A 25,167-nucleotide genomic window follows, 5' to 3' on the forward strand; every position below is an offset into this window, starting at 1 on the left:
CTTTCCCCAGGACGACCAGGAGGCTAACTGATGGGTCCTGGGGAGAAAAGGTGGAGGCGGCAACAGAGCAGGAGCCTAAGACCGAGCCTGGGGCTACCTGGGACCAGCCTCCAGTGGGGCTGGGTCCAGCTCAGGTTAGGGGCCTGGGAGGGATGAGGAGAAACAAGATGTTCTGACCTGCCTGGGAAGTCATCACAACTATTGTATCTGTTAGCTATCAATATTTATTTAAAATTGAGAAGAATTTTTAAATTATGTATTAATGTATTTTAAAATAACAATAGTTTACCCTATTCCTGGTTAACATAAATAATGCCTTTTTTGAAAAATAACTATATTTTCCAAAACAAAGGTCTTATTGTGAGAAGAGTGGTTTGTTTTAAGTGTTTGTCAATCTCTTTACTGTCTGGCTCGACGCAGGAGAACTGCATTCTCATGTCTGCGTCTGCAGTCAGTCTGCTGTGAGTCACCGTCGGGTAACTTCTGGAAGATCTCGCATCTTATTAGCGTTATTTGAAATTAGTTTTGGCCTCATAGACTCCCCCCAGCTCCCCTGCTGGGGGCAGGGGTTCCTGGTCCATACTTTGAGAACAACTGGTATGGAGGTATAAATCATTAGCCAACATTAATTGAACAATTATTATGAGCCACATACTGTGCTAAATGGCTACGTGTATCAACTTGCTTATCTGATGTATTGTATTATGTAATGTAATATGTACTATGCTCTATTACAATGTCTGGTATATTATGGTCCTCATTTTACGGAGAGGTTAAGTGACTGCCAAGGTCACACGGCCTCTGAGTAGAAGAGATCAGACCAAGGCAGCCTGGTTCTAGGGCCAGGACACTAGCCTATGGTGTCCCGGACTGCTTTCAGGGGCTTCCAGCTGGAGAATGAGACGCGGTGGATAGGACAGGGCAGCACAGCAGGGACTAAGGCAACTCACACGCAACCGCTGCTTCTGGTTTCTCCACCAGTCCACTCACCTCAGGGGCTCTGGGGGAACTTGACAGCAGGCCTAAACCCGTCCCTGGGTCTGCCCCAGCAGAGGGCTGGGCGCGCAGAGGTGCTCCCACGGTCCTATCATAACTTGTGATTGAATGAACAGGAAGCACAGCAGCGGTGATGATGAAAACCGCACTTCTGTATGTTCCTGATCCGGACACTACTGGAGGTCAAACAAGGGAGAGAACCCCGCTGACGGGAGGCTAGAGCTTGTTTCAGTCAGGTTCTCTGCCTGTGCGCTCGGGCGCAGAGGGTTGCTGTGAGGGTTAACGGGGAGGGACTGTGCCCAGCGGGTGCCTGGGCAAGACTGGATTCCTTGAAGCCTGAATCCAGTCTGCCCCCAAGCTTCTAGCTCAGCCAGTGACTTCCTCTCTAGTTTATAATTAAATAAGGTCATAAAAGTGAAAATGCTTTGGAAATTCTAATGCTCTAGAAGATGCTGGGTGCTGTTATTGGTCTAGTTTTCTGGGACTAGAAAACTAGACCCAGAAAATGGGACTGTGAAGTTTGTATTTAATACCTACTGGCCTACCCCCCTCCCTCCTGCATCCTCGGATGGCCGCAGCTTGCTGGATTTCAGCCGCTCTGGCACAAGGTGGGGGGTGGGGGTCCCCTCCTTCCCTGAGATTGTCAGCTCCTTTTCTTTGGGCCATCTTTGGCTGAGTTTCCCAAGAATACTTGCAAGGAAAAGAGACTAATTCCCAGCATCTGGCTGAATTAAAATAATTACATCTGAGCGGCTTTTCCTCTGTCGTTCCAGCTCCGAATTCAGTGGGAGGATCAAAGGAAGAGGGTGGAGTGGAGAGACAGTGTGCACCAGAGCAGAGCTTCCTGCTCCAGTGAATACATTCTGCCCAAGTAGACACCCCCCCCCTTTGTCCACGGGATGGTGTGGGTGGGTGGGGACCAGCAAAGGATGAGAGTGGACTCCAGTAGGTGACCAGCGTGCTCGCCAGCACACTTTGGTAGGTTTCAGAAGAGCCTTTCTCATCTGGGACTGAAATGTCAAGAAAATTCCAACATTCCGGTTTGATCCAAAACACTGGTCAGTGATAGCTGATGTTGACAACGATGAGCTTCCTGAAGGGCTCTGAATCACCATTTAATTATGCTCAGCAGTAAAACTATTATTGTTTATTATCATCCCATGCAACAGCCACCATGATTTGCACAGTCCTCTCAGCTGACAAGGACACTCATGTTTACAGTCTCTCTTTGATTCCTACCACAGGCTGGGGCTGGGTAGGTATGAGTGACCCCAGGCTACAGACGCAGAGAGGTTGAAGTGGCCTGCCTGAGACTGCAGGATTCTAGCACTTGCCTTGTATCCAAATCCTCGGGGAGTCTTTTCTCCACCTATAGGGAAGCCATGAGCCTCCATGGTCCATGAACAGCTATGGGCTTTATGGGACCAATAGCCCTTTGCAAGCCTGGTGAGTGGTGGGCTTCTGGAGACAGGCAGGGGTGCTGCTGTGCAGGGAGCAAGCAGCTCCTTGCTCTCGCCTTTTAGGGCCCTTAGCTCCCCCTAGGCCTGTGGGTCACCCAAACCTGCTGCACTCTGGGGTCAGGAGTTCCCTAGTGGCTGCCTCCCATCAGGAGACACATTGCCATGGGTGTGACTCTCACAAGCCTCACACTGCAGCTGCCCGGGGGTCCTCACTGCTTAGGTGTCATCAGCCTGCTTATGTATTCATTCATTTTGTTTCAGCAAATACACTTGGGCCCAGTCCTGGCCATCCCAGAGTTTCCATTTGAGTGTGAGAGACAGAAATGCCAACCAGCCATCACAGTACAGCAGTGATTCTCAGCCTTGTTAGACCCATGGCTTCTATTTTTATAACAAATAATCTACAGCATTCTTTACTGTCCTAAAGAAAAATTCGTGAACAGTACTATATAATGCCAAAATGCATACAGGTGAGGGCGTGTACCCTTGCAGCTACCTGGGAGAAGATGGACGGGTCCAGGCAAAAATAACAGCTCTGCTAAGACCCTGGGCTGGGGCAGACTGATGTCAGAGAGGTGAGGGTGTGGGAGGGAGTGGGGGCCAGACTGTGTGGGCCCTGTAGCAGGGGAACTTAGCCATCTTGAATCCGGGGAAGTTAGCATTCTCATCTTTCTAAAAACAAACCTCAGGAGAGGCCTGGGAGGAAGGGGGAAAGGTAAGAAGAAAGAGGTGAGGTGAAGCCAGGGAGGTGGCGAAGGTTCCTGAGACGCGCGCGGGCGCCTGCAGGGTNGGGTGTGGGAGGGAGTGGGGGCCAGACTGTGTGGGCCCTGTAGCAGGGGAACTTAGCCATCTTGAATCCGGGGAAGTTAGCATTCTCATCTTTCTAAAAACAAACCTCAGGAGAGGCCTGGGAGGAAGGGGGAAAGGTAAGAAGAAAGAGGTGAGGTGAAGCCAGGGAGGTGGCGAAGGTTCCTGAGACGCGCGGGCGCCTGCAGGGTGATGTTTAGGGAAGGTGTGTGCTGTGGCTAGCGTGGACGTGCGTGCAACCATCACCCTTTTAAAAGTTCGTTTGTGATTTTTTGGTCTTAGAAATCATTTCCCTACTGGAAAAAAAAGAAACAAGACAAAACACATTTTCCTGCTGCTGAAAAAATAACATGTTCGTAACAGACAAGTTGGAAAATGCAAAGAATAGAAGAATCACTTAGAGATGATCATTGTTGACATTTGATGAGTTGCCTCCAAGGCTTTCTTTGCGGTGAGCACGTATGTGCTTTTCCCCCTATAATTAGTAGAACATTTATCTAGTTTTCCTTTATTTGTCAGTAGAGTATGTTATCCAGATTTGTTTTCCCATGTCATAAGATAATCTTGGAAAACGTGTGTTTAATCGTTGCATATTATTCTTCTATTATATGGACAGGTCATAATTCATTGAGTCTATTCTCTTATAGGCAACAATATAATTAATACTGCAGTGAACATCCTCATAGCTGAATTGTTCCACTTTTCTTTTAACTTCAAATGATGGGTTTTCGTTCGTATCCCAGACATACAGCCTCAATGAGTAAGAAGGAAAATGGTCAGTCAAGGGTTTTCAGCCTCTGAATGACCAAATCAACAGACGCACAACTGGCTGACTTGTTTGCAAAGCTGGTCATTAAGATGGCAGAGAAAAGCCAGCTTGACCTCGTCATGGTTATTACAGTGGAGGGGTAAAGACAGGCCCAGTCTCCTAGACCACTCCCCTGTCATCCCTGTACCATAAACTCTAGTCTCTGGGGTCTTCACTTGTGTCCCTGGGCGCCGGCACCCCTGGTCTGCAGCTTCTGCAGCCTTATCCCAGCCAGGCAGGGCTCTGTGCCCCCGTGGAGGTGCAGAAGGCCTCCCGGGGGTCACTGTTCACAGAGGCACCCCCTGCTCCGGGCTGTGTTCCCTCCTGCTGGAGTGCTGAGTTTCGCCATTGTGGCTAATGATTCCTTTTTTAAAAAATTGATGTCTTCTTTTCTTCTGACTAAAAAAGACAATGTACTAATTTTAGGAAAACCCAGCAAACTTTAAAGAGAAGACAGTAAATGTCACCATAGTTCCATCATCTACTTAAAAGCGCTCCTTAGGGTGCAGCATGCGAGCAGCAGGGCAGGGTGGTTACGAACGTGGGCTCGGGCCCTCACTGGCATGGCTCAAGTGCTTGGGAGTCAGCCCACAAAGATGGTCGCTGGTTCGATTCTCTGTCAGAGCACGTGCCTGGGCTGTGGATTTGGTCCCTGGACACAGAAACTGATTAATGGATGCTTCTCTCCCTCCCTTCCACTCTCTCCCTCCCAAAAAACAAAATTAAAAAAAAAGAACTTGGGCTCTGGACCAAGACCAAATGTCACGTGTCACCAGCTGTGTGACCACGGACAAGTTGCTTGAGCCTTCTGTGCCTCAATTTCTTCATTTGTAAAATGACTTTATTTAAATTTTTGATATTTCATTTATCATGGATTTTTGCATCAATTTTTATCTTTAAAAATATCACATCAAAATCTTTTTTGATTACTGAGATTTTTGACTCTCTAAGTTAAATTTTGCACTTGCCTTATTCATGTTCTGGCCGTAGGGTCCGCCAGCCAGACCCAGGCCACAGCAGCCTTCTGTTCTTTCCTCCTGGGTGTTGCTCCCCTCTCCAGCCTCCACCCCATGTGCTGACCCCTGGGCCTGACCTCTGACCTCCACAGCCCTCTTCTGGGTCAGGGCGGGCTAACTTGCTAGAGTGGGCCAGGCCACCCTGGAGAGGAAGGCTGTTTGCTGAGGTCTCTCAAGCAGCCTGATTAACATGTGGAAAGATGCAAATTGAGGCAATCCTGCTGTTTTAGAAGAACTTAATATGTTTTTTAAAAAGATAGGGTGAAAGGCAGAAATTGCAGGAAATTATATATTGCAGGAGCTGCTTTATCTTCTCTGCAGTTGATTCCAGAGAGGCTTCTGGTTTGGGAAAGGCATTTCATCTGCACAGAGAGCCCCTCCTCCCTCAGGGCGGGGCTGCCGGAATCTCGTCTCCTAACCCTCCTGGCCCAGGCCATCTGCCATCTTACCGCCCTTCCTCAGTCTCTTCTCAGGCTCACTCACATATCGGGGGTTGGTTCATTCACCAGTCTTCATTTAAGGGGAGCAGTTGAAGCCTTTTTCTTATGGCTGTTGGCATAATTCAGAGCCACCTTCAAAAGCACAGTCCCCAGACAACTAACCTGGTCCTAGACTCAAGGACTCCCTATGGGCTGCACACCCGTTATGGGGGAAGCTTGCCTTGGTTACAGCCTAGAAATCTCTCTAATGTCTGTTTTATCCCCATGGATTCCACGAGAGCACAACAGTACAGATTGTTATAATGGGCTTTGGGCCAGTGTTCCGGGTCTCAGTTGCGTGACGGAGGGCACGTCAGGTTGGGGAACAAAGCAAGGCCCTGGCAACGCCTCTGGGATGTGCCCTCTCGGGAGAAATGGTGCAGAGCTCACTGGTGGATTTTCCAGTGAGCTGAGTTTCAGAGCCAGTCTTTTTTTCTTTTCTTTTAAATTTTAACTAGTTCGCACGGAGGAGGCCTTTCTAAAATGGGTTTCACACTCCTCTGACTTCTCCAACTGAGGCTACAGAACATAAACTCATCTTGATGATTCGGGTCTGTGACTGAGAGTGTTATTAATCTCTGGAGCCAGACTGCCTTGTCCAACCCAGCTTCTCTTCCTAGCTTTGCGCCTTCAGGAAAGGGTGTTAACCTCTCTGTGCCTCAGTTTCCTCACCTTTGAAATGAGAATAATAATTATACTCATGGGGTTGTCGGGAGGATGAAGTGAACTAATGGGTGAAAAACAGTGCCTGTCACATAAGAGGTAGAACCGTGCCACACTGCCACGGTCACAGGTGAGTACTACTGACCATGGGCAAGTTCGCGTGGGTCGGCCAGTGGAAGATGGCGCTCTGCAGGTGCAGCTCCTGCTCTTAGAGATGCTCTGCGCTGGGGCCTGTGGACTGGAACTTGGCATAGGCGCACAGCGACACCTTTACTCCGTTGATCAGAGGAGAACGCGAAGACCTAGGCTAAGTTGCTTCCCCGGGGCTGCCCAGCTGGTAGGCAGCAGAGCTGGGGTTCCATGCAGGTGGCCTTGGTTCCTTTGTGCTATTCTCCCTGTCAGGTGCTGTGCTGGGGCAGGGGCCCTCCCAGGGGAGCGCCGAACAGCCCCGGAAGCATGGTCTACTGAATTCTGCCTTCAGTTTTTTTTAATATTCCTCCTCCCCTTCCTGACCTTTCAGGGCCCTGAGGGTTCTCCTAGGAAGCAAAAATAAAAGCTTTTGCCCCTGGATTTTGTGTTACCTGTCTCCGTTGTTTCTAAGATATGTGTTTATTTTATAGGGCAGGTTGTAGCGTGTGGTTCACCTACGTTCGTTCAAGTGCAGGTGTCGCACAGGTGACCTCCAGATGTGTGGGGTCATGTCTGGAGACACAACACAGCTGTGTCCTGGGGAGGCTGAAAGAGCCTGAGATCCCCAGCCTGTCCCCTGAGAGCTGGCCTTCCCCTGATGGCCCCCTGGCCCAGCATGCTCCCCATGGCGTTGGCACTGAAGCCTAAACTTCCAGGCTTAAAAGGATAGTGGCAGACAACCTGTTCAACATGTCACTGTACAGATGAGGAAACTGAGGCTCAGAGAGCTGGAGGAAATGCTGGGACTTCCCGGAACTCAGCCCCCTGGTTCCCTGCTGGGACTGCCCCCTCCCCGACTCTCCTCAGCAGAGTCCAGTCTTCTCCCAGTGTCTTCCGATGCCCCTGCTGGGGGCTTCCGTGGGAGGAGCCAGGACCAGCCGCAGAGGCAGGTGACCTGTGCAGTCACACAGGGCCTGTGCTTGGTTTGATGCTCTGCTGTCACTGTCCTGAAATGTCTTAATACTTCTTGAACAATGGACCCCACAATTTATATAGCCAGTGTTGGGAGGAGCCCACTAGATCCTAGGCATCCTCCTTGCTCTAGGCCATGGGGTGGAGCTCCCCAGGAGGAGTTTAATATGCTTGCTCCAGCCAGCATGGGGTGGGATTGGCGCTTTCCCCTGGGGAGAGACATTGGCTGCCAGGGATGGACCTTGGAAGCTGGGGATCTCCGTGGGAGGGTGGAGGGAGAGTCCCGAAGTCTGCCTGCCAGGGTTACCCACTGTGGCCTTGGGCATTTGGCAGCCTCTAAAAGCCTCCATTTCCTCGTCTGTAAAAGGAGAGTAGAGGAATTACTTCATACAGTTGTTATGAGGGCTCGATGAATGATGTATGCAAATAATTGCCAAGAATAGCACACCTGCAGTGCTCTGCACTAGTAAGTGCTCAATGAGTCAGCCGTTCTCTTATTCCAGGTCTGAGGTCCTAGATTTCTTGGGTGTTGGAAGCCCCAATCAAGCCTCCTCCTCCCTCTCAGGTGGGTGACGATGAGGGTCAGGCATGTGCTGGCTCCTGGGCCTCAGCACTGCCCCTCCCCAGAGCCTCCCTTCAGGGGGCACTTTTGTCCCAGGTCACCAGGAACCCAGCCCCTCCCTGCCCAGACACACTGAGAGACCAAGGAAAGCAGGGAAGTGGCCTCAGGAACTGGACTGTGCTCTCTCTCAGGGAGGCAGCGGGCGTGCTTGAGTGGGCAGGACTCTGACATTGTGCGTGTTGAATATCTGCTCTACCTATTGCCGGCTGGTGATCTTGGGCGGGTTACTTAGCTTCTTGGACCTCCGGCTTCTTCATTTGTATAAAGTGACAAAAATGATTTTGAGGCCTAAATATGAAAAGGCTGTAAGTCACTGAGCTCAGTGACTGGCCCACATAGATGGTATCTGATAAATGTTTGTCGAATGAATGAGTGAGTGAGTGAATGGAGGGATGCTCCATATTTGCTGTTGTCAGGTGTCCTTGCAGGAAGGTGTGTGAGGGGGTGCAAGTGGAGGTGGGGCAGGGACAGAGGCTATACACATTGTCTTGGGGGAGGGGTAAAGTGTTCAAATAATCATAGTCACTTGCAGGCATGTAGCACTTAGTGTGTGCCATACACTGTTCTCGTATTAACTCACTTCATCCCCACAACAAGCGCATAAGGTAGGCACTGCCAGTACCCTTATTTTACAGATGAGGAAACGGGGCACAGAGAGGGTGAGTAACTTGCCTTAGGTCACACAGCCAGTAAGGGAAGGAGTTGAAGCAGGCGGCCTAGCTTCAGCAGCCATATTCTTACCCTTTATACTGCACCCACACGCCAACCTTTGACCGTAATCTCCAAGCTTGTGGGAGACTGCATCTTCATCTCTGCCACCAGTTTTGTCCTCACTGGGCTGTAGGACACTGCTTTCAAGACACCCTCTTTTTTTTAAGATTTTTATTTATTTATCTTTAGAGGGGAAGGGAAGGAGAGAAGAGAGAAATATCAATGTATGGTTGCCTCTCATGGGTCCCCTGCCGGGAACTGGCCTGCAAATCAGGCATGTGCCCTGACTGGGAATCGAACTGCAATCCTTTGGTTCAGAGGCCTGCACTCCAATCCACTGAGCTACGCCAGCCAGGGCAAGACACCCTCTTTTTTACTGAGTGGAGGGGGCAGCATGAGAAAGCTGGGTGGCTTCCCCACAGGCCTTGGCCCTTGAGGGCAGGCCAGGCCCCACGGACTATAGGACAGAGCCCCAAGCTCTGGCTAGTTGACAAGTGATTTGTCAGGATGCAAAGCTGTCAGGTTGAAGAGGCCACGTGGGGATGGGTGGAGAGGAGGATGTCGGGGCATCTCTGCCCAGTGTCCTGTCGGCAGCAGTGAGTAAGGGGCTGGGTATAGTGTGAGGGGCAGGGGTCCAGTGGTCCTCACCAGGGCCTGAGCACCTTCCGTGCTTTTGGTCTGAGTGTTGGGTCAGACGGGGCCGTAACCTGGTCAGGGGAGTCAGACACCCAGGGCTCTGCCTGGGGGACTCGGGGGAGTCCCTTCCTGCTCTGAGCCTCAGCTGTAGCCGGGCCTGTGTCACCTGAGAGAGTTAGTGGGCTGGGCCTCTTGCAAGTTAGTGGGTGTGAAATGACACCTGAATTTATGTGTCCTTCAGGAGCCACACAAATGGGTGAGGAGTGAGGTGACTGGACAAAGTGCGGGCTTCAGTGTTGGCAGGCCAAGCTCAGAGAGGTCTGGGATTAGTCATTCAGTCTTGAAGCTGTTCAGTAAAATAGTAATGAAATCACACGTGTTACACCGATCGCGTGGTGGCGACTGCCTGCCCTCTGCTAAGCACTTTACACGTGTGATCTCATTAGTCTTCACAACATCCCTTTGAGGTGTGTTGTGGCCCCATGTGACAGGGGGGAAACTGAGGCTCCAAGATGTTACCTCCCTGGCCCAAGGTCACACAGCTAGAAACTGGCAGAACCAGGATTCAAACCGAGGCAGCCGGCTCCAGAATCCACCTGCTTCACCACAGACCGCTCCGTTAGACCTGCTGGCGGGGTCGTTGAAGATGGAGACCTTTGGATGTGTCAGCCCCGGGCCTGGCCCTGGGTCCGTGCAGGACACACACGAGATGCTGCCTTTTCTAACCAGCTGGTGCCTGGAATTCTCATGTTTCTGGGGCCCTGAAACTGCGTTTCCGCGGGGATCAGGGCAACCCCCTGCCTCCCCTGGCCTCACACCTCTGCTCTCTCCCTCTCATCAGGATGTTGCCACGATGCAGTTCTGTGCCAACAAGCTGGACAAGAAAGATTTCTTTGGGAAATCCGACCCATTTCTGGTGTTCTACAGAAGCAACGAGGATGGAACGTGAGTTCCCTGGCAACGCATCACCCCCTTCCCGGGGTTTGGGATGGACGGGGTGTGGCAACCTGCCAGCAGGGTGGCTTGTGTCCCCCTCTTCCCTGTGCTGCCTTGGGGCTGCTGCTCTAGAGAGGGCAGGGGATCGGGACGGAAGTCAGAGCTCCAGCGTGGTGTCCTGCCCATGTGGGTGGGCCTCTGGGGGCTGGCGGCAGCCTCTAAGCCAGCGCTGCCACCCTGAGGGTCTCAGCAAAGGTGGGCGTCGGGTCTGTTAGAGGTGAGGGGAATGGGTGAAAACAGGGCTAAGGCGGGAATAGGAGCCCCTTCCTCCCTCTTCCGCACGAGTCAGTCCATATATCCAAGCCCCGTCCTCCTCCACCCACAGCCCCCACCCCGGACACCCCACTGCTGCATGTCCCCCACTACTGCACCCCCAGCACAGCAAATCTGCACCCTTTCCCCGCCCAGCCCCACACCTCACCATAGGCTTCATTCAAAACTCTACCTGCCTTTGAAGCCCCGTTTCCTCCCCTCTCTAATCTAGAAGCCGCCCACAGGATGACAGAAACACACAAGCACCACAAATGTAGGTCAGCTGTGTACACAGAAAGGCAGACTCTAGTGTGAGGGTTAGGGTTAGGCCTGGGTCTCTCCCGCCAGCCTGCTGTGTGGTGCCCCCAAGCAAAGCATGCTCCTCCTTGGGCCTGTTTTCTCATCAGTAAGATGAACCAGTTGGATTAGGTGGCCTCCACAGTCTCTTTAAGCTCCGCAGCTTCAGCCTCTGGGAGGCGGAAGCCACGTATGGCTGGTATTCTGCAGAACCAGGGAGCGATGGGACTAGGGAGGTTAATTAGAAAACCCACTGCTGGAGGAGGGGAGCGGGGAAGCAGGTTTAAAGACGAAGAAAATGGGTCCACGGGGGAAGCACGGGGAAGAATAACAGGCTAGAGGAAAGACGTATGCAAAGCGAGTGTGCCCGGGCCGAGGCAGAGTTCCCTTTGGTTCTGAAATTCTGGGTGTGCATGCGTGTGAGCGCATGGATGTGTTGGGGGGCTGGGGAACTGCAGGGAGGAGGCGTGTTTCAGTTCCAGGAAAAACAGATTTTTAAGTCTGAAGGTACAAAACAAGGGAAATTAGGTATGATAATTTGCATGACAAAAGGGTTCTTTGTCTCACCGGAGGACTCCTGGCAGAATTTCTTTAAATAATTCTTGTTGACTTGACTCAAGGGAGGGAGGAGAAGGCCTGAGTGGTGTTCTAGGTGCTGGCGGCAGTGTCCACCAAGGTCCCCTTGGATACCCCTAGAGACGCAGAGCCAGGCCACATTGAGCTGTCTCAGAAGTGGGGGCTGGCTGACCAGGAGAGGAGAGGGGTTTGGTTTGGGGGCAGGAAAGGTATGTGTTGCAAAAAGTGTTTGCCAATGATTGATCTAGAAGAGTGATGTGTAGGATGGAGGGGGAGGGGGCGGGGAAGAGGGAGAGGCTCGACTGACACGGAGCAGGTGGGAGGTGCAGTGGAAGTGCAGGGGGGGATGGGGCGGTGGGGGGGGGCAAAAGGACCGTGCGGAGACCCTTGGGGGCGTCTGAAGTCACAGCCCGTACCTCATGGAGGGAGAGTCAAAGATGGCAAAGGAGCTGGCCAGGTGTGGGCGGCCATGAGAGTTCACTGAGGGGTAAGTTGCACCTGAAGCATGGGCTGAAAGTCTCCCTGGCGACACACAGGACAGCTGGAGAAACCCACGCACAGGCCCCCTGAGGGGCTGGCCTGTCTGCAGGCCTTTGGGAAGAGGCAGGTGCCTGGGTCAGAGGCTGGATTGGTGAGAGCAGGGAGGTCACCCAGGGTTCCAGGAGAGGAGAGTGGGAGGTTTGGGAGACACGGCCAGTTAGGAGGACAGGAGGAAGGGCCATGAGGGAGCCAGGGGAGTGGACCACCACGCCTGCCGCACCAGGAGGGACAGGGAAGGTGGCGTCCCCAGGGCACCCTCCGTGCTGCCGGCACTGTACCCACGGTGTCTTATTCAATCCAGTCTCTGTCTGTGGCGGAGGAGAGCGGGCTCCCAGGGCTGCCTGAGGGCCCGGCCTGGCGCTGCCAATTACCAACTGTGTAANTGGTGAGAGCAGGGAGGTCACCCAGGGTTCCAGGAGAGGAGAGTGGGAGGTTTGGGAGACAGGGCCAGTTAGGAGGACAGGAGGAAGGGCCATGAGGGAGCCAGGGGAGTGGACCACCACGCCTGCCGCACCAGGAGGGACAGGGAAGGTGGCGTCCCCAGGGCACCCTCTGTGCTGCCGGCACTGTACCCACGGTGTCTTATTCAATCCAGTCTCTGTCTGTGGCGGAGGAGAGCGGGCTCCCAGGGCTGACTGAGGGCCCGGCCTGGCGCTGCCAATTACCAACTGTGTAACTTCAGGTAAGTCTCTAACTCAGTGGAACTGTCTGGGATGAAGGCAGTGGTCTCTATTTCACTGTCCAGGACAGTTGCCATTAGGCACATGTAGCTGTTGAACACTTGAAATGGATCTAGTGTGACTGAGGAACCGAGTTTTAAACTTCATTTCATTTTAGTTAATTCGAATGGAAGTAGTCACAGATAGCTGGTGGCTACCATTCGAACAGTGCAGCTATCACCTCGCAACTCTGTGTGTGTTGGTGTGTGCATGTGTGTGCACGGGGCAGCCCTAACACCGCGCTCGCAGGGCTGCTGTGAGGATTAATGACTTAACACGTGTCATTAGAACAGAGCCTGGCAGCTCCTGTGCTTACCCCTCATTTTACACTGAGAGGGGAGCTCAGAGTGCGTCGTTTCCCCGGGGCGCACAGCTGGTGGTAGCAGCCCTGGGCCGGGAGCCCAGAGTCTGTCTGACTCGGGGGTTATCGCTCCCTGTGTGTCCCCTGAGTGTGTGTCACCGTGAATCGTGAGTCGAGTTGAGTGGTGAGAGGACTGCAGGGACAGCAGAGATTGAGGGGCCTGTGGATTTGGTGGGGGAGGGGTAGCTTAAAGAAAGCGTTTCAGGCAAGTCTCTGAAGCAGGAACCAGACCACACAGGGTGCAGGAGAAACAAGTAGGGAGGAAATTAGGCCGATAGAGAGAAGACCTGGTCAGGAAGTGTGGCTGGCAGGAGAGGAGACAGGGGAGGCAGTAGTCCCAAAGGGGTGGGAGGCTGGAGGGACCCCCAGGTCTGTGTGACTGTGGGGGGTGGTTTGGTGCAGTTAGGGCTTCTGCACAGAGGGTGACCCTCCCTCCGGGCCGTTTTGCTCCTGATCCTCCGTCCTACCACCCTGCCTCCTCTTCCTGCTCCCCACCTGCCCCAGCCACGGGCAGCTGTGGCCCCTCCTTCCTCCATCCCGTTCCTGACATCATCAGCAACTCTGGGTGTGTGGGGAGGTCTCCCACGTGTATCTCTACACTGCAGTGGGTGGGCGAGAAGGAGCAGAGAAGAGAAACGCTGAGCCTCAGTGACAGAAATGACATTTTGACTTGAAAATTGCCAGAGAAGAAATGGCAGAGCCTGTGTGGGCACGGGCGGAGCCCAGGCACCTTCCTGGGTGACCTTTCCAAGCTGGGAGGTGGCTGTGATGGATGCTGGGAAATCTCAGGGGGGCGGCTCCTGGCCCCAGCTCTACTCTGGCTTCTGCTGCCCCCATGTGGCAGGGTATAGGCTTCCAGGAGGGGCCAGCCAGACATGGTGTGGGGAGTGGGCAGGGGGTGCCATGCTGGGGATTAGCCAATTCTGCACTTTCAGTTTGCAAGGCAAGTTCAAGGATTCAGAGCTGAAAGGGTCTTGGAGATCATCTCAGGGGCTTTTCTTCTCTGGCTTGAAATGCCAGAGAAAGCTATAGAAAGTCTCCTCTGAGAAATACATTTACTCATTAATTCATTCCAAAAAATACTTAATGCACATACAAAAAGTACTTAGTTTACTACGTGTCAGGCTCTGCTTTGGCCAATAGAGATATACAATGGTCAAAGGAGACACAGCCTTTCCTGCCCTTACCGAGCTGGCCTTTCAGTGACAGACCATAAAATAAATAAGGAGAAAATTAGACTGTGTTACGTGTCAAATGGTGACAGGTGAAATGGAAAACGGTGTGGAAGGGGACCACGGGTGTCAGAGTCAGGAGCCGGGGGATTGCACATTTTAGGTGTGATGCTCACAGCTGGTACTCATATCTGAGAGGCGACATTGTAGTAAAGACCTGGAGGAAGTGAGGTGAGCCATGAACGTGGAAATCTCAGGGGATGGTCAGGAAAAGGGCAGGCAAGTGAAGCCCAGACACCTAACTTCACCGACAACTTCAGGGGTTCGCAGACCCCTAAAACCCATCCACAGGTCTTTCCATGGACGGAGAACGTTTGGTAGTGGCTGCTTCCCTGGGTTTACAGGTGAGGAGACAGCAGCCCCAGATGGGACAGGCATGCTCAAGGTCGCAAGAGAGCAGGGTCCAGAACCTGCACCTCCTGACGACACCCCTCCCTGCCCCCACAAGAATCCTCCACAGCATCACCAGGAAATGGCCATCTGGTTTCTGTCTGGATGCTGCTAGAGACAGGCAGCTCCTTACCTCACAGAGCTCTGCCTGGAAACTGTAGAGACTGACCAGCTAGTCCCTCTGTTGACCTGGATTCTATTATGCCTTCCTTGGGTTGGGGACTGACACCTCTCCTCTCTTCTTTGCCAGGTTCACCATCTGCCACAAGACCGAGGTCATGAAGAACACCCTAAATCCAGTCTGGCAAACTTTCTCCATTCCTGTGAGAGCCCTCTGCAATGGGGACTATGATCGGTGAGCTGAGAAAATGCCCCTCAGTGTGCACAGGTGCGGGGGACCTGGTTCTCGTTGGTGCAGGCAGTCCCCTCAATAAGAGCAGAGACCCCTGGAGCTGTGCCCGGGTGGCCCCACACAGGGTGGCACCTGTGAGCCTCCCCACCCTGTTCTCTCCTCCATGGGCAGTGTCTGCCTTCATCCCCTTCAGCCCTCCCCCCTCACTCCCCCAGTAAGGCGTCCCCATTGGTGGGAACCTCCCCGGGCTGGGGTGTTGGGGTGTCCTGGCTTAGCAGCCTGTCTTTTCATTGTTCCCACTGGAGGTGCAGGGGGAGGCCCGATTGGCTCTAGATACGCAGGGGTGGCCTGGTCCCCGCAGCCCTGGCTCTTGGCAGGTGGATTCTGGGGAGTCAGGATTCTGAGACCCTCGCTGCCAGCCAAGTTGCCATAAATGGGGGTGAGGGTGGGACGCAGAGCCCATGGAACTTTTTGGTGCTGCACAGCCTGCTGCTATGACATGTTAGCTACCATCATCATCGTCATCGTCGTTGTCACTGCATGGGTGCAGGTTGTTGAGTGTGGGTACACCTGGTTTCTGATTGGTTCTGTGACTGAAAAGTACTGTTGAGTTGGGCAAACTTTGACCTGTCTGGGCCTCAGTTTCCTTGTCTGTAAAATGTGTATTTAAACATCTCCCTGCCTTATAGGGCTGCTTCGAAGCTCCCATGACACGACCCACACAGAGAGGCTCAGGTGCGCATAAAGCACCAAGTTCACATTTGGTCCACAAATGTTCATCGACTCCCACCATGCGCGTGCCCTGCGCCAGAGGCTGTGGGAAGTCAGCAAGGAACCGGACACAGTCTTCGCCCTTCACCCAACCCCGTGGAGTTTACTTCTAGTGGGGGAGGCAGACATTAATCCAATAATCACACAAAGGAACATGTAATTACAAATTGGGCTAAGTGGCGGGGTGGGTGGGGGGCTGTAAGGTGGTCCTGGTCTGTACTAAGTCATGAGAACCCAGCCTGGTTTCCCGGTGATGGCTGTAGCCGGTGGGCGGCTGGCAGGGGCTCAGGGCCAGGGCTGCCCAGCAGCCTGCAGGAAGTGGAGCCTCTGCTGGACCTGAGCAGGGACACTGGGGTGTCCTGGGTGCAGGCATCGGAACGGGCTCGCTGGGACCCTGCTCACTGTGGCTACTGACAGGCTGTATGTGGTGGGGTGACAGGGGCTTCCAGGAACCCCATCGCCTCGTGGTCCAGAAGATGAGGTGGCTCCTTTTCCTGCCTCTTGGCTGGGACAGAAAAGCCACAGTCTGTTCCACAGGTGGTCACCAAGCACCTTCTACATGCTCATCATGCCTCCTTCTGCGCAGCTTTCAAGGGAATGTAGCCTCATTTCCATCTTCAGGGAGCTTATGTCTGATCGTAGGGAGCTCAGACGTGCACGCAGTATTTCAGACAGCGAAGTAATTGTGCAAAATGGGACTAGGGACAAAAGTAGCATTCTTGCAAACACACCCCAGTATGGGTCCTGGAGCTTCCGGAGTGGAGGGCATGGGAGGACAGAGTGGTTGGAGCACTGAGGCTACAGGAGGCCCAGGGAAGGCTGCAATGCAAGGTCGTGGGCGGAGGGGGTCAGTTCCTGGGGACAAGGACGTGGGAAGAATGGTTGGGATGGAGACAGATGGAGGAGGAGGGAGGGGAAATTCAAGCTTGGAGAATGGGAGAGCATGGCAATTCAAGTCTCAAGAGTGGAAGGAATTGGGATCTTCAGCCCCACTGCCCAGAGGTTTTGAGGGGTCCAGCTGAACCCCCACCACTCTGCTTCCCTAGGGAGGGGCTCCCAGGGTCTCAGAACCCAGCTTGTCAGGGATGGTGAGAAGGGCAGCTGGGCTCGGAGGCCAGGGCTCACTGTGCAGCCTTTGGAGGAAGAGAGGGTGTGGGGCGGGGGGTGGTGCAGGTCCCAGGGGAACCTGGCAGGCTGCCGTCTCCCCCGACCAGGCTGAGCCCAGACTGCTCTCCCTCCAGGACCGCTGGGCAGCTCCGGCCTTCTCCAACGCAGAGACAGACTGACCATGACATACGGACAGCAGTACTAATGGAGGGGCCGAGAATGTCACACTGGCTTGGTGGCAGTGGGCAGGCCTGCNGCACTGAGGCTACAGGAGGCCCAGGGAAGGCTGCAATGCAAGGTCGTGGGCGGAGGGGGTCAGTTCCTGGGGACAAGGACGTGGGAAGAATGGTTGGGATGGAGACAGATGGAGGAGGAGGGAGGGGAAATTCAAGCTTGGAGAATGGGAGAGCATGGCAATTCAAGTCTCAAGAGTGGAAGGAATTGGGATCTTCAGCCCCACTGCCCAGAGGTTTTGAGGGGTCCAGCTGAACCCCCACCACTCTGCTTCCCTAGGGAGGGGCTCCCAGGGTCTCAGAACCCAGCTTGTCAGGGATGGTGAGAAGGGCAGCTGGGCTCGGAGGCCAGGGCTCACTGTGCAGCCGTTGGAGGAAGAGAGGGTGTGGGGCGGGGGGTGGTGCAGGTCCCAGGGGAACCTGGCAGGCTGCCGTCTCCCCCAACCAGGCTGAGCCCAGACTGCTCTCCCTCCAGGACCGCTGGGCAGCTCGGGCCTTCTCCAACGCAGAGACAGACTGACCATGACATACAGACAGCAGTGCTAATGGAGGGGCTGGGAATGTCACACTGGCTTGGTGGCAGTGGGCAGGCCTGCCGCATGCTGAGCCCTAGGCTAACCCCCACGCCCAACAGCTATTCGGGAGGTGCAGGCGTCTGGGAGGCCCTCTCAGGGCAGTGTGTGGGGGCGGGGAGGCTTGTGCAGGAAAATGAGGGAGGCGTCTCTTTAAAGCCTGACAGAGCTTGGTTGAATCCAGCAGCCATGTCTCCCAGGCCAGCCAGGCACAGAGCACCAGGCTGGGTGCGGTGGGGACACTGACTGTCAGGCCCAAGCCGCCCTCTTCGGCTACTTCCAGGCTACAGTGGGAGACAGACAGGTAGTAATAAGAATAATAATAATAATGGCAGAGGCTCCTGTAGCACTGATGTGGTAATTTGTGTACACGAACTAATTTAGTCCTCCTACCAGTTAGCAGCTCTGAAAAAGACAGTAACACTATCTTCACTGTACAGGTAAGGAAACTGAGGCTGGCTCTAGAACCTGTTTCTCGACCCCAACGCCGTGCTGCCAACTGGCCAAGACAGGGTGTGAGTGGGTGTTTGGGAGCGGCTCTCTGAGAGCCTTGCTCAGGGCTCAGGGCAAGTCTGCTCTGGGCCTGGAGTGGAATGGAGACTCAGCAGGACTTGCTGTCTGCCTGGAGAGGGGCTGAGAGGGACGAAGAGGTCATTAGGGTTTGGAGACTGGGGACAGGAGAAGATGACATCACTGACGGAGACGGGAGGGTGACAGGGAGCCAGAGCTAGTGGCTGTGGGGCAGGCAGTGGTGCCGGGACAGTGAGAGAGGACAGAGGTCTGGGAGTCCCCAGGAGGGGCTGGCAGAGGTCAGGTGCTCAAGGCCCTCGGGGTGGGCGGTGTGCGCCCGGTCAGGAGCAGGAGAAAGAAGAGGGGATGGTCAGAGATAGTAGGGGAGCAAGAGGAGGAGGCTGTGGTCAGGGAGCTGAGAGAGGGGAATTCACACCTAAGTTTGGCCACTCCTGTGAGAGAAGGCCAGGAGTGTGAGAACCAGGGACCTGCTGAGAAGGGGCTGGTTTTTTGGAACGATGGGGGTGGAAACCAGTTAACATTAATAACATTGCTGAGTCTTTAGGATACGGGGCAAATTGTGTCCTAATTGGTTTCAATGCATTATCTTATGGGTGTATTAAATTTCCCAGTGACCCTAGAAGGTGAGAGCTTGTGACATGCCCACCTCACTGGCGGGGAAGAGGAGGCCTGCAGGTTATGTTACTTGCCAGGGCAAGGGGAAATACTTTTCTCCTTCCCAGAAGCCACCTCTGGGCTGGCCCCGTGCTTTGGGGACCCCCCTGTATTTGCCGTGTCTCCAGTCCACATGCGGCCAACTCAAGTGACCCAGCTGAGCAGAGCTGCCTTCAGAGGAAATGGCATCAGGGTCAGAGCCAGCCCGGCCCTCCAGTGGGGTGGAGAGGGCTGACAACGAGACGCCCTCCCCCTGCCTCCCCTAAAGCCCCCCAACTCTCTTCTCGAGCATTCGGAGACTAGAGGGTTTGTCCTCATGAAACCAGACTCCCCTGGTTGGGCCGCAGTCGTTCACTCAGCTTGCAGCTGAATGAGTGGATTTTAAGAGGGTGTTAAGGGTGCTGGGTCCTCACCTGGAAAGGACAGAGGGTTCCTTGGAGCGGGAGGCTGTCACATCTCTGAAATGTCACACTCTGTCTGTCCCCTGGAAGAACCACTTGCTTCTCCTTTGAGCCCCACCACCCGCTGAGTGCTGGAAGGGGCCAGGCCAGTGTGCGTGACCTCCGCTGGGACTGCCTTATCATCCCTGGCTCACCCCTGCAGAAGCTGACCTCGCCTGTGCAGTGCGGCGGCGCGGGCTGCACTCTGCGCTGCCGCCGTCCAGTCTCGCTGCCTGCCCCAGTGAGGCCCCGCTCCATTGCCACCCTGAAGGCTCTCTGAGTGTTGGACTGATTGTCAGTTTTGAGTGAACCCCTCGGGGCCTGTCAGTGCTGGGGACTTGTCAGCAGCAGCAAATGTGCGCCCTCCAGCCTCGGGGGAGGCTCATTAGGAGGCAGATTGGCAGCCGGGTCGTGGGAGACGATAGACAGAGCTGCTTGGTGAGCTGGGAGGGAAGCCTGGTGTCTTTGCCTGTGTCCCTCATCCCTGCTGTCCTGCTGAGGCTCACACACACCCCGCTCTGTCACTCTGGCCCCAGGCATCCAGTGACCTACAGGACACTGGCTCCCACCCCAAGGCCTGTTGCTACTCACAGTATGTGACTGGGGGAGAGCCGCACGCTCTGGGCCTCCCTCTGTAATTCTGGGGAGGGAGGGTATTGTTGCTTGTGGCCCACTTCTCAAAGTTGATTGAAGTTTAATCAGCCAGCAGGTATTTCTTAACACTACTTATATGACCTGGTATACGCTAGGCACTGTTCTCAAAGCTGAAGAGACAGCAGCAAACAAAGCAAACAAAAATCCCTGGCCCCGTAGAGCTGACGTGTTCGTGGTGAATGGGAATTGTCTGGGAGACAGGAGCTTGGAGGAAAGGCTTGATATTTTAGACAGAACAGAACCACACGTGTCCGATGCTGGCCAAGTGAGTGATGTCGAAACTCCCATGCGGGTGTTCTGGTTCCATTTTACAGAGGTGTAAACCGGGTCTCCGAGGGCCAAGCCAGTTGCACAGGGCCACTTGGCTAGTGGTCGGAGAGCTGGGATTGCCACCAGAGCCTGCAGCCTTCCCTGTCTACCCCACTGCCTCTTAGAGGAGGAGCTCCATGCCCTGACCCTTTTAAAGCTAAATAAGATGTGCGGTTTGTGGGCAGAAGAGCCCATTTCATTGTCTCACTCCCAGGAGCGCCTTCTCCTGGGTGCTGGCCCCAGAAGTCGCAGCTAATTCAACATGAGCCTTTGTTGGACCTACGCTAAGGGGTTTGGAGCCAAGGCCTGCCGTTCACAGAGGGCTGAGCCCTCATCTCGGGCAGCCCAGCCAGGCCGGGGCGGCGACAGAACTGTCAACAGAGTAGTCAGAGCCGGGCCTGGCCTCTGTCTGCCTGCGCCTGTCTCTGGGCAGCGTTGCTCTCACCTCCTTCCGCCCCAAGGCTGGGGTCTGGAGCCTCCAGCCGCTGAGTGTACCATTCCTCGAGTCTCCATTGCACAGGAATCTCACACTTGGCAGTCTTCACCTCAGCTGCAAGTTCAAATCCCCCACAGAGCATTAAACAATTCCCCTGCCAGGTGCACCCCATACCCATTGATGCCAAATCTCTGGGGCTAGGCGTTGGCATCAGGATTGCTAGAGCTCGCCAGGGATCCAAGGTGCAATTGAGGATGAAAACCAGAGAGGTCAGCGGCTCTGGCTGAACATTAGAATCAGCCAGGGACTTCTCAAACTACCCGTACTGGAGTCCAATCTAGACTAATTAAATCAGGTCAGCTGGCCTGATTATTTTTTTAATCATGGATTATTTTTTTTAAAAAACCTCCCCACTGATTTTTGGGGGTATCCAAAGCTATGGCTGTAACTGGGGTCCTCCTCCTATTGCATCTGAGCTTGTGGCTGTCACTGATGAGGTCACCTAAGGGGCTGGTTTAGTGGTCCGAGGAGAGGCACCCCTTCCTGGGGCCCCTGAAGGTCCCCTGCAGTGCTGAAGGTTCCTGGAGTGACTGGGAGACTCTGCGGGGCAGGGTCTTCTCTCAGACCCTCACCAGCTGTGTGACTCTGGGCAAGTCATTGGGCTCCCTCAGGGTGCAATTTCCCTATGTGGGAATGAGGGAGCCGCAGGTCACGCTCCAGAACATGCGTGACAGAACCGGTGGGCCCTGAGCTGCTGAGCACTGGGCCTGGGGACTGTGTGTCTGAAAAGCTCCCCGGTGACATGTCAGATGGCCAGACTTGGATGCCACTAAGGTCATTCCAGCCTCGTCATCTTAGGAATCAGAAATTGCAGAGCTCAGGGACCCAGGCTCGGATGTCCCAGATTTAAGTAAGTTTTATATGAAAATCAGTTTGAGTATGGCCAAATGCTAAAGCGGAGAGAAGGGGGCATTTCTATAGAGACCACCCACATGCCAGGGGAGTTTCACCAACTAGTCTTTGCAGGTATTCTGTACGAACATTATTATCCCAACTTTAAAGCCCTGGCTTGTGGCTCGCGGAGGCTAAGTGGCCCCTCCAGGATCCCCAGCTGGCGGACCAGCCCCAAGTCCACCTTCCAGCCTCTTTCCAGCTCACCAGCCTGCCTTCAGGGGCCCAGTTTTTTGTTTTTGTTTATTTCCCACAATAATTCACCTCAGAGAAACATTGCTTTTTGCTTTACAGAAGAATTTAAAGAATTTCTTTAAAAGGTGGGCTTCTACACCTGCCCCATTTTGCATTTTAGTAACAAAAATCCAGTCAGTGCTCAACCTACGAGGAGGCATTCCTTCCCTCCAGAGCAGTTTCCGCCCTGATGCAGGCAAATCCCCATCTGCCCCCTCCCAGTCCCCACGAAGGCTCATCCGAAGGGAGACAGCGCCTCCTTCTGGGCTTCCGGAAGCCCAAGGCCAAGTCCTCAGAGACCGGAGGAGATGGGCTGTGGCTATGGATGGGCAAGATGATGAGATGTTCATGGAAAACGGGTCCAGGCAGCTGCCTCTGCGTGCCCCATTTAGAACCGAAGGCTGGAGAGCCTGGCTCCTCCGCGTGGATCCTACCTCTCCAGGCCTTGCCCCTGCCCTGGGACCCTGGCAGCTCCTCCACCCCCAGGAATGCCTGGAGGACCACTGGCACCAAGGGTTAACCTGCAGTCTTCCACCTCCCTCCTCTGCCTCTGGTCTGCTAGCCTGTTGCCAGGGAAACAGGCTAAAAATAAAATGGGCTCCCAGAGCCCAGCCCCATGCACAGGAGTCAAAACAAACTAATTAAAGCGGCCAGGCGAAAATGTGAAGATAATTACACCCTCACTCAGGAGCCAGTCGTGGCATGGAACTGCTCAGCAGGCTGTCCTGGGCTGCCCCGGGGCCCATCCCTGACATGCAGGGCTGGCTCCCACCACTCACACCCTGGGTTCTGCCACGCAGTCTCGTTACCCCTCCCAGGAAAGCCCACCCTGCTTAGGCCTGAGGTCAGGGGAGCAGCACACCCCCACTGCGATGGCCTCACCCCTGACAAATTCAGTGTGGCTTTGTGCTGGGACACGTGCCCCTCTGGCCTAGGAGAAGGTGGGGGTGAACTGAAGTCTGTGGCTGACTTCCAGTATCCTCCCCAAAACGGGGGAAGTCCCCGCGCACCTCTGGGGCTGCTCCTTTCCCTAAGACCTTTGCTAATGGGCCCTGAGACAGTTCCTTTGTCTCTCGGGCTGCTGTGTCCACGGAGGGCCTGGGAGCAGGAAAGGGGCCAATGTCCTTCTGGTGGATGTTGCTGCATTCTCTCTGGCCCAGGAGCACGAGAAGGGCCCCATCCTCGGGCCACGTGGGTGCTGGGTCAAGCCCATCCCACCACGGGCCCTTTGTCTCACAGGACCATCAAGGTGGAGGTGTACGACTGGGATCGTGATGGCAGGTAAGCAGGCAGACACGTCAAAGAGGGGCAGGGACGGGGCAGCCACTGGAGGAGGCTGGGCCCCGCCCTCACACGGGGAGAGCTGTGCCCACGCCCCGCCTTGTGGCAGTTCTGGGGTTGAGGGGGCCTGGGTGTTCCTGTGGGACGTCCCCTGCCCCTTGACTCGTCCATGTCCAGATCCACTGGCACCAGAGGAACTCTGTCCTGTAGGACATGGTGCAAAGGGCATAGGAGGCCTCTTTTCCTCAGAGAACAGCCAGCCGGCACCTCAACTCTCCCCATGTTTAGGAGGATTCAGGATTTTTGAAATGTGCATGTTGTGAGATATAGACAATAGTGGTGCCCTGAGCATTCATGGTCATGTTCTCTGCGTGAGCTAAGCCTTGTGCGGGTGATGGAGGTGCAGAAGGTGGGCTCAGGCAGTGGGAAGGGGAAGCTTTGCCACAAACGAGTGGACTCAGGAGCCCTAAAGCAGAGCCTGATTAGGGCCGAGCTGGCCAGTGGGAGGGCAGTGCCCACTCAGGATCTTTGAGAAGCCAGTGCTTTCCTTAGTGTCCCCAAGGAGCCAGTGTCTCTGGGAGTTCACAGACGAGGACAAGAAGGCCTCACGGCTTTAGTCCAGAAGCCTCAGAGGCTCCTACTTGTCTGTTGAACCAAATCCAAATGTACTGTCCTGGCATTTGTGACCTCTCTGTTCTCTGGCACTAGAAGGGGGGTCGTAGAGGGCCTTACACCCCACAGTCTCCATTGGTGCCTCTCAAGTCTGAGATGTGGATGGGGAGGCCAAGCCCCTTCCAAGGAGCTTACCTGCCCCTTAGAGCTTCCCGTGGAGACTGGCCGGCACCTGCACTGCCTCTAGTACCGTGCCCCCCGCCTCGTCCCCCACTCCTCTCCTCTTTAACTGCGTCACAGGCAAGTCAGCTTCCTGTGTCCACCCATGATTTGCTTCATCTTACCCTGGAGTCCTCCATATTTCTTCACTGGAGAAAGCTGGGGATAGCCACCAGATGCAATTGGCTCCCCCGTCAAGGAGTTCACAGTCTGCATGCAGAGAGCTGTAAGCTGTAGAAAAAATATGGTGTGCACTCAAGGCGGGAAGGCCCCGGGGACAACCCCCTCATCTCCAATAGGCACCCCTTGCCCGCACAGGCAGGGCAGAGGCAGCCGACCGCGACGGAGGGGTGCTCCGCTTTGTATGAGGTTTTGCTGCACTTACTGTAAGCTTGTGCAGGGCCCCAGAAGGTGCAGAAAACACCTCCAGTGGCCTGGATGCACACAGCGCTAATTGTCTTTTTTAAAATGCTATAGGAAAAACGTCAACTATAAAGAAACATAAAGAGAAGTGCTTAATAAACACTTTTAAGCCTTTCACCTGAATTTAACAAGGGTTACATGTTGCCACATTTGCTTTATCTGTTTTTGTTATGTAGTTTAAATTTTAGGCATCATGGTTTTTATCTCTAAATATCTCATTGGGAATGTCTAAAAAAATTAAGGTATTTCCAACATAATTACAAATGCCATTATCACACCTGATACTTTGAACAGTAATTCTTGAATGCCCACTAATATTCATTTAATATTCAAAAATTTCTAGTTGTCTCCAAAATACCTTTTGTTGCTAGTTTGTTCAAACAAGAATCCAAGCAGAAATGGATCCCCTTCTCCAGAGCCCTGATTTTTGTTACTTGACCATTGGGTTTCTTGCTCCCCAGATGACACTGGACTCCTCCCAGGGACCCAGACTCTCTGCTGGCGTGGGCCCCTGGAGAAGAGGCCTGGGAAGAACTGGGAGCCAGGGGAAGGGGTGTGAGAGGTGGGGGTGGGGGGCGGAGGCAAAATGTAGCAGGGACCCCGCGGTCTCAGCGGCTGCCTTCCTTTGCAGCCACGACTTCATTGGGGAGTTCACCACCAGCTACCGGGAGCTGGCCCGCGGGCAGAGCCAGTTCAACATCTACGAGGTGAGGCGGACGCTCCGAG

General features: G+C 54.2%; 1 protein-coding gene across 2 annotated transcripts in view; it reads left to right on the plus strand.

Moving 5' to 3' along the window:
• The window catches only part of CPNE5 (copine 5), an 89,090-nt gene that overhangs the window by 41,591 nt on the left and 22,332 nt on the right, over positions 1–25,167 (plus strand). For both annotated transcript variants that reach the window (XM_037063295.1, XM_037063296.1), the window contains 4 exons: positions 10,141–10,244; positions 14,913–15,017; positions 23,146–23,187; positions 25,073–25,148. In XM_037063295.1, the coding sequence (XP_036919190.1) occupies positions 10,141–10,244; positions 14,913–15,017; positions 23,146–23,187; positions 25,073–25,148 (327 nt within the window). The remainder of the gene's footprint in view (positions 1–10,140; positions 10,245–14,912; positions 15,018–23,145; positions 23,188–25,072; positions 25,149–25,167) is intronic.

This window comes from Sturnira hondurensis, unplaced genomic scaffold (assembly GCF_014824575.4).
Source record: "Sturnira hondurensis isolate 20B ecotype Veracruz unplaced genomic scaffold, ASM1482457v3 Scaffold0014430, whole genome shotgun sequence".
NCBI classification, from domain to species: Eukaryota; Metazoa; Chordata; class Mammalia; order Chiroptera; family Phyllostomidae; genus Sturnira; species Sturnira hondurensis.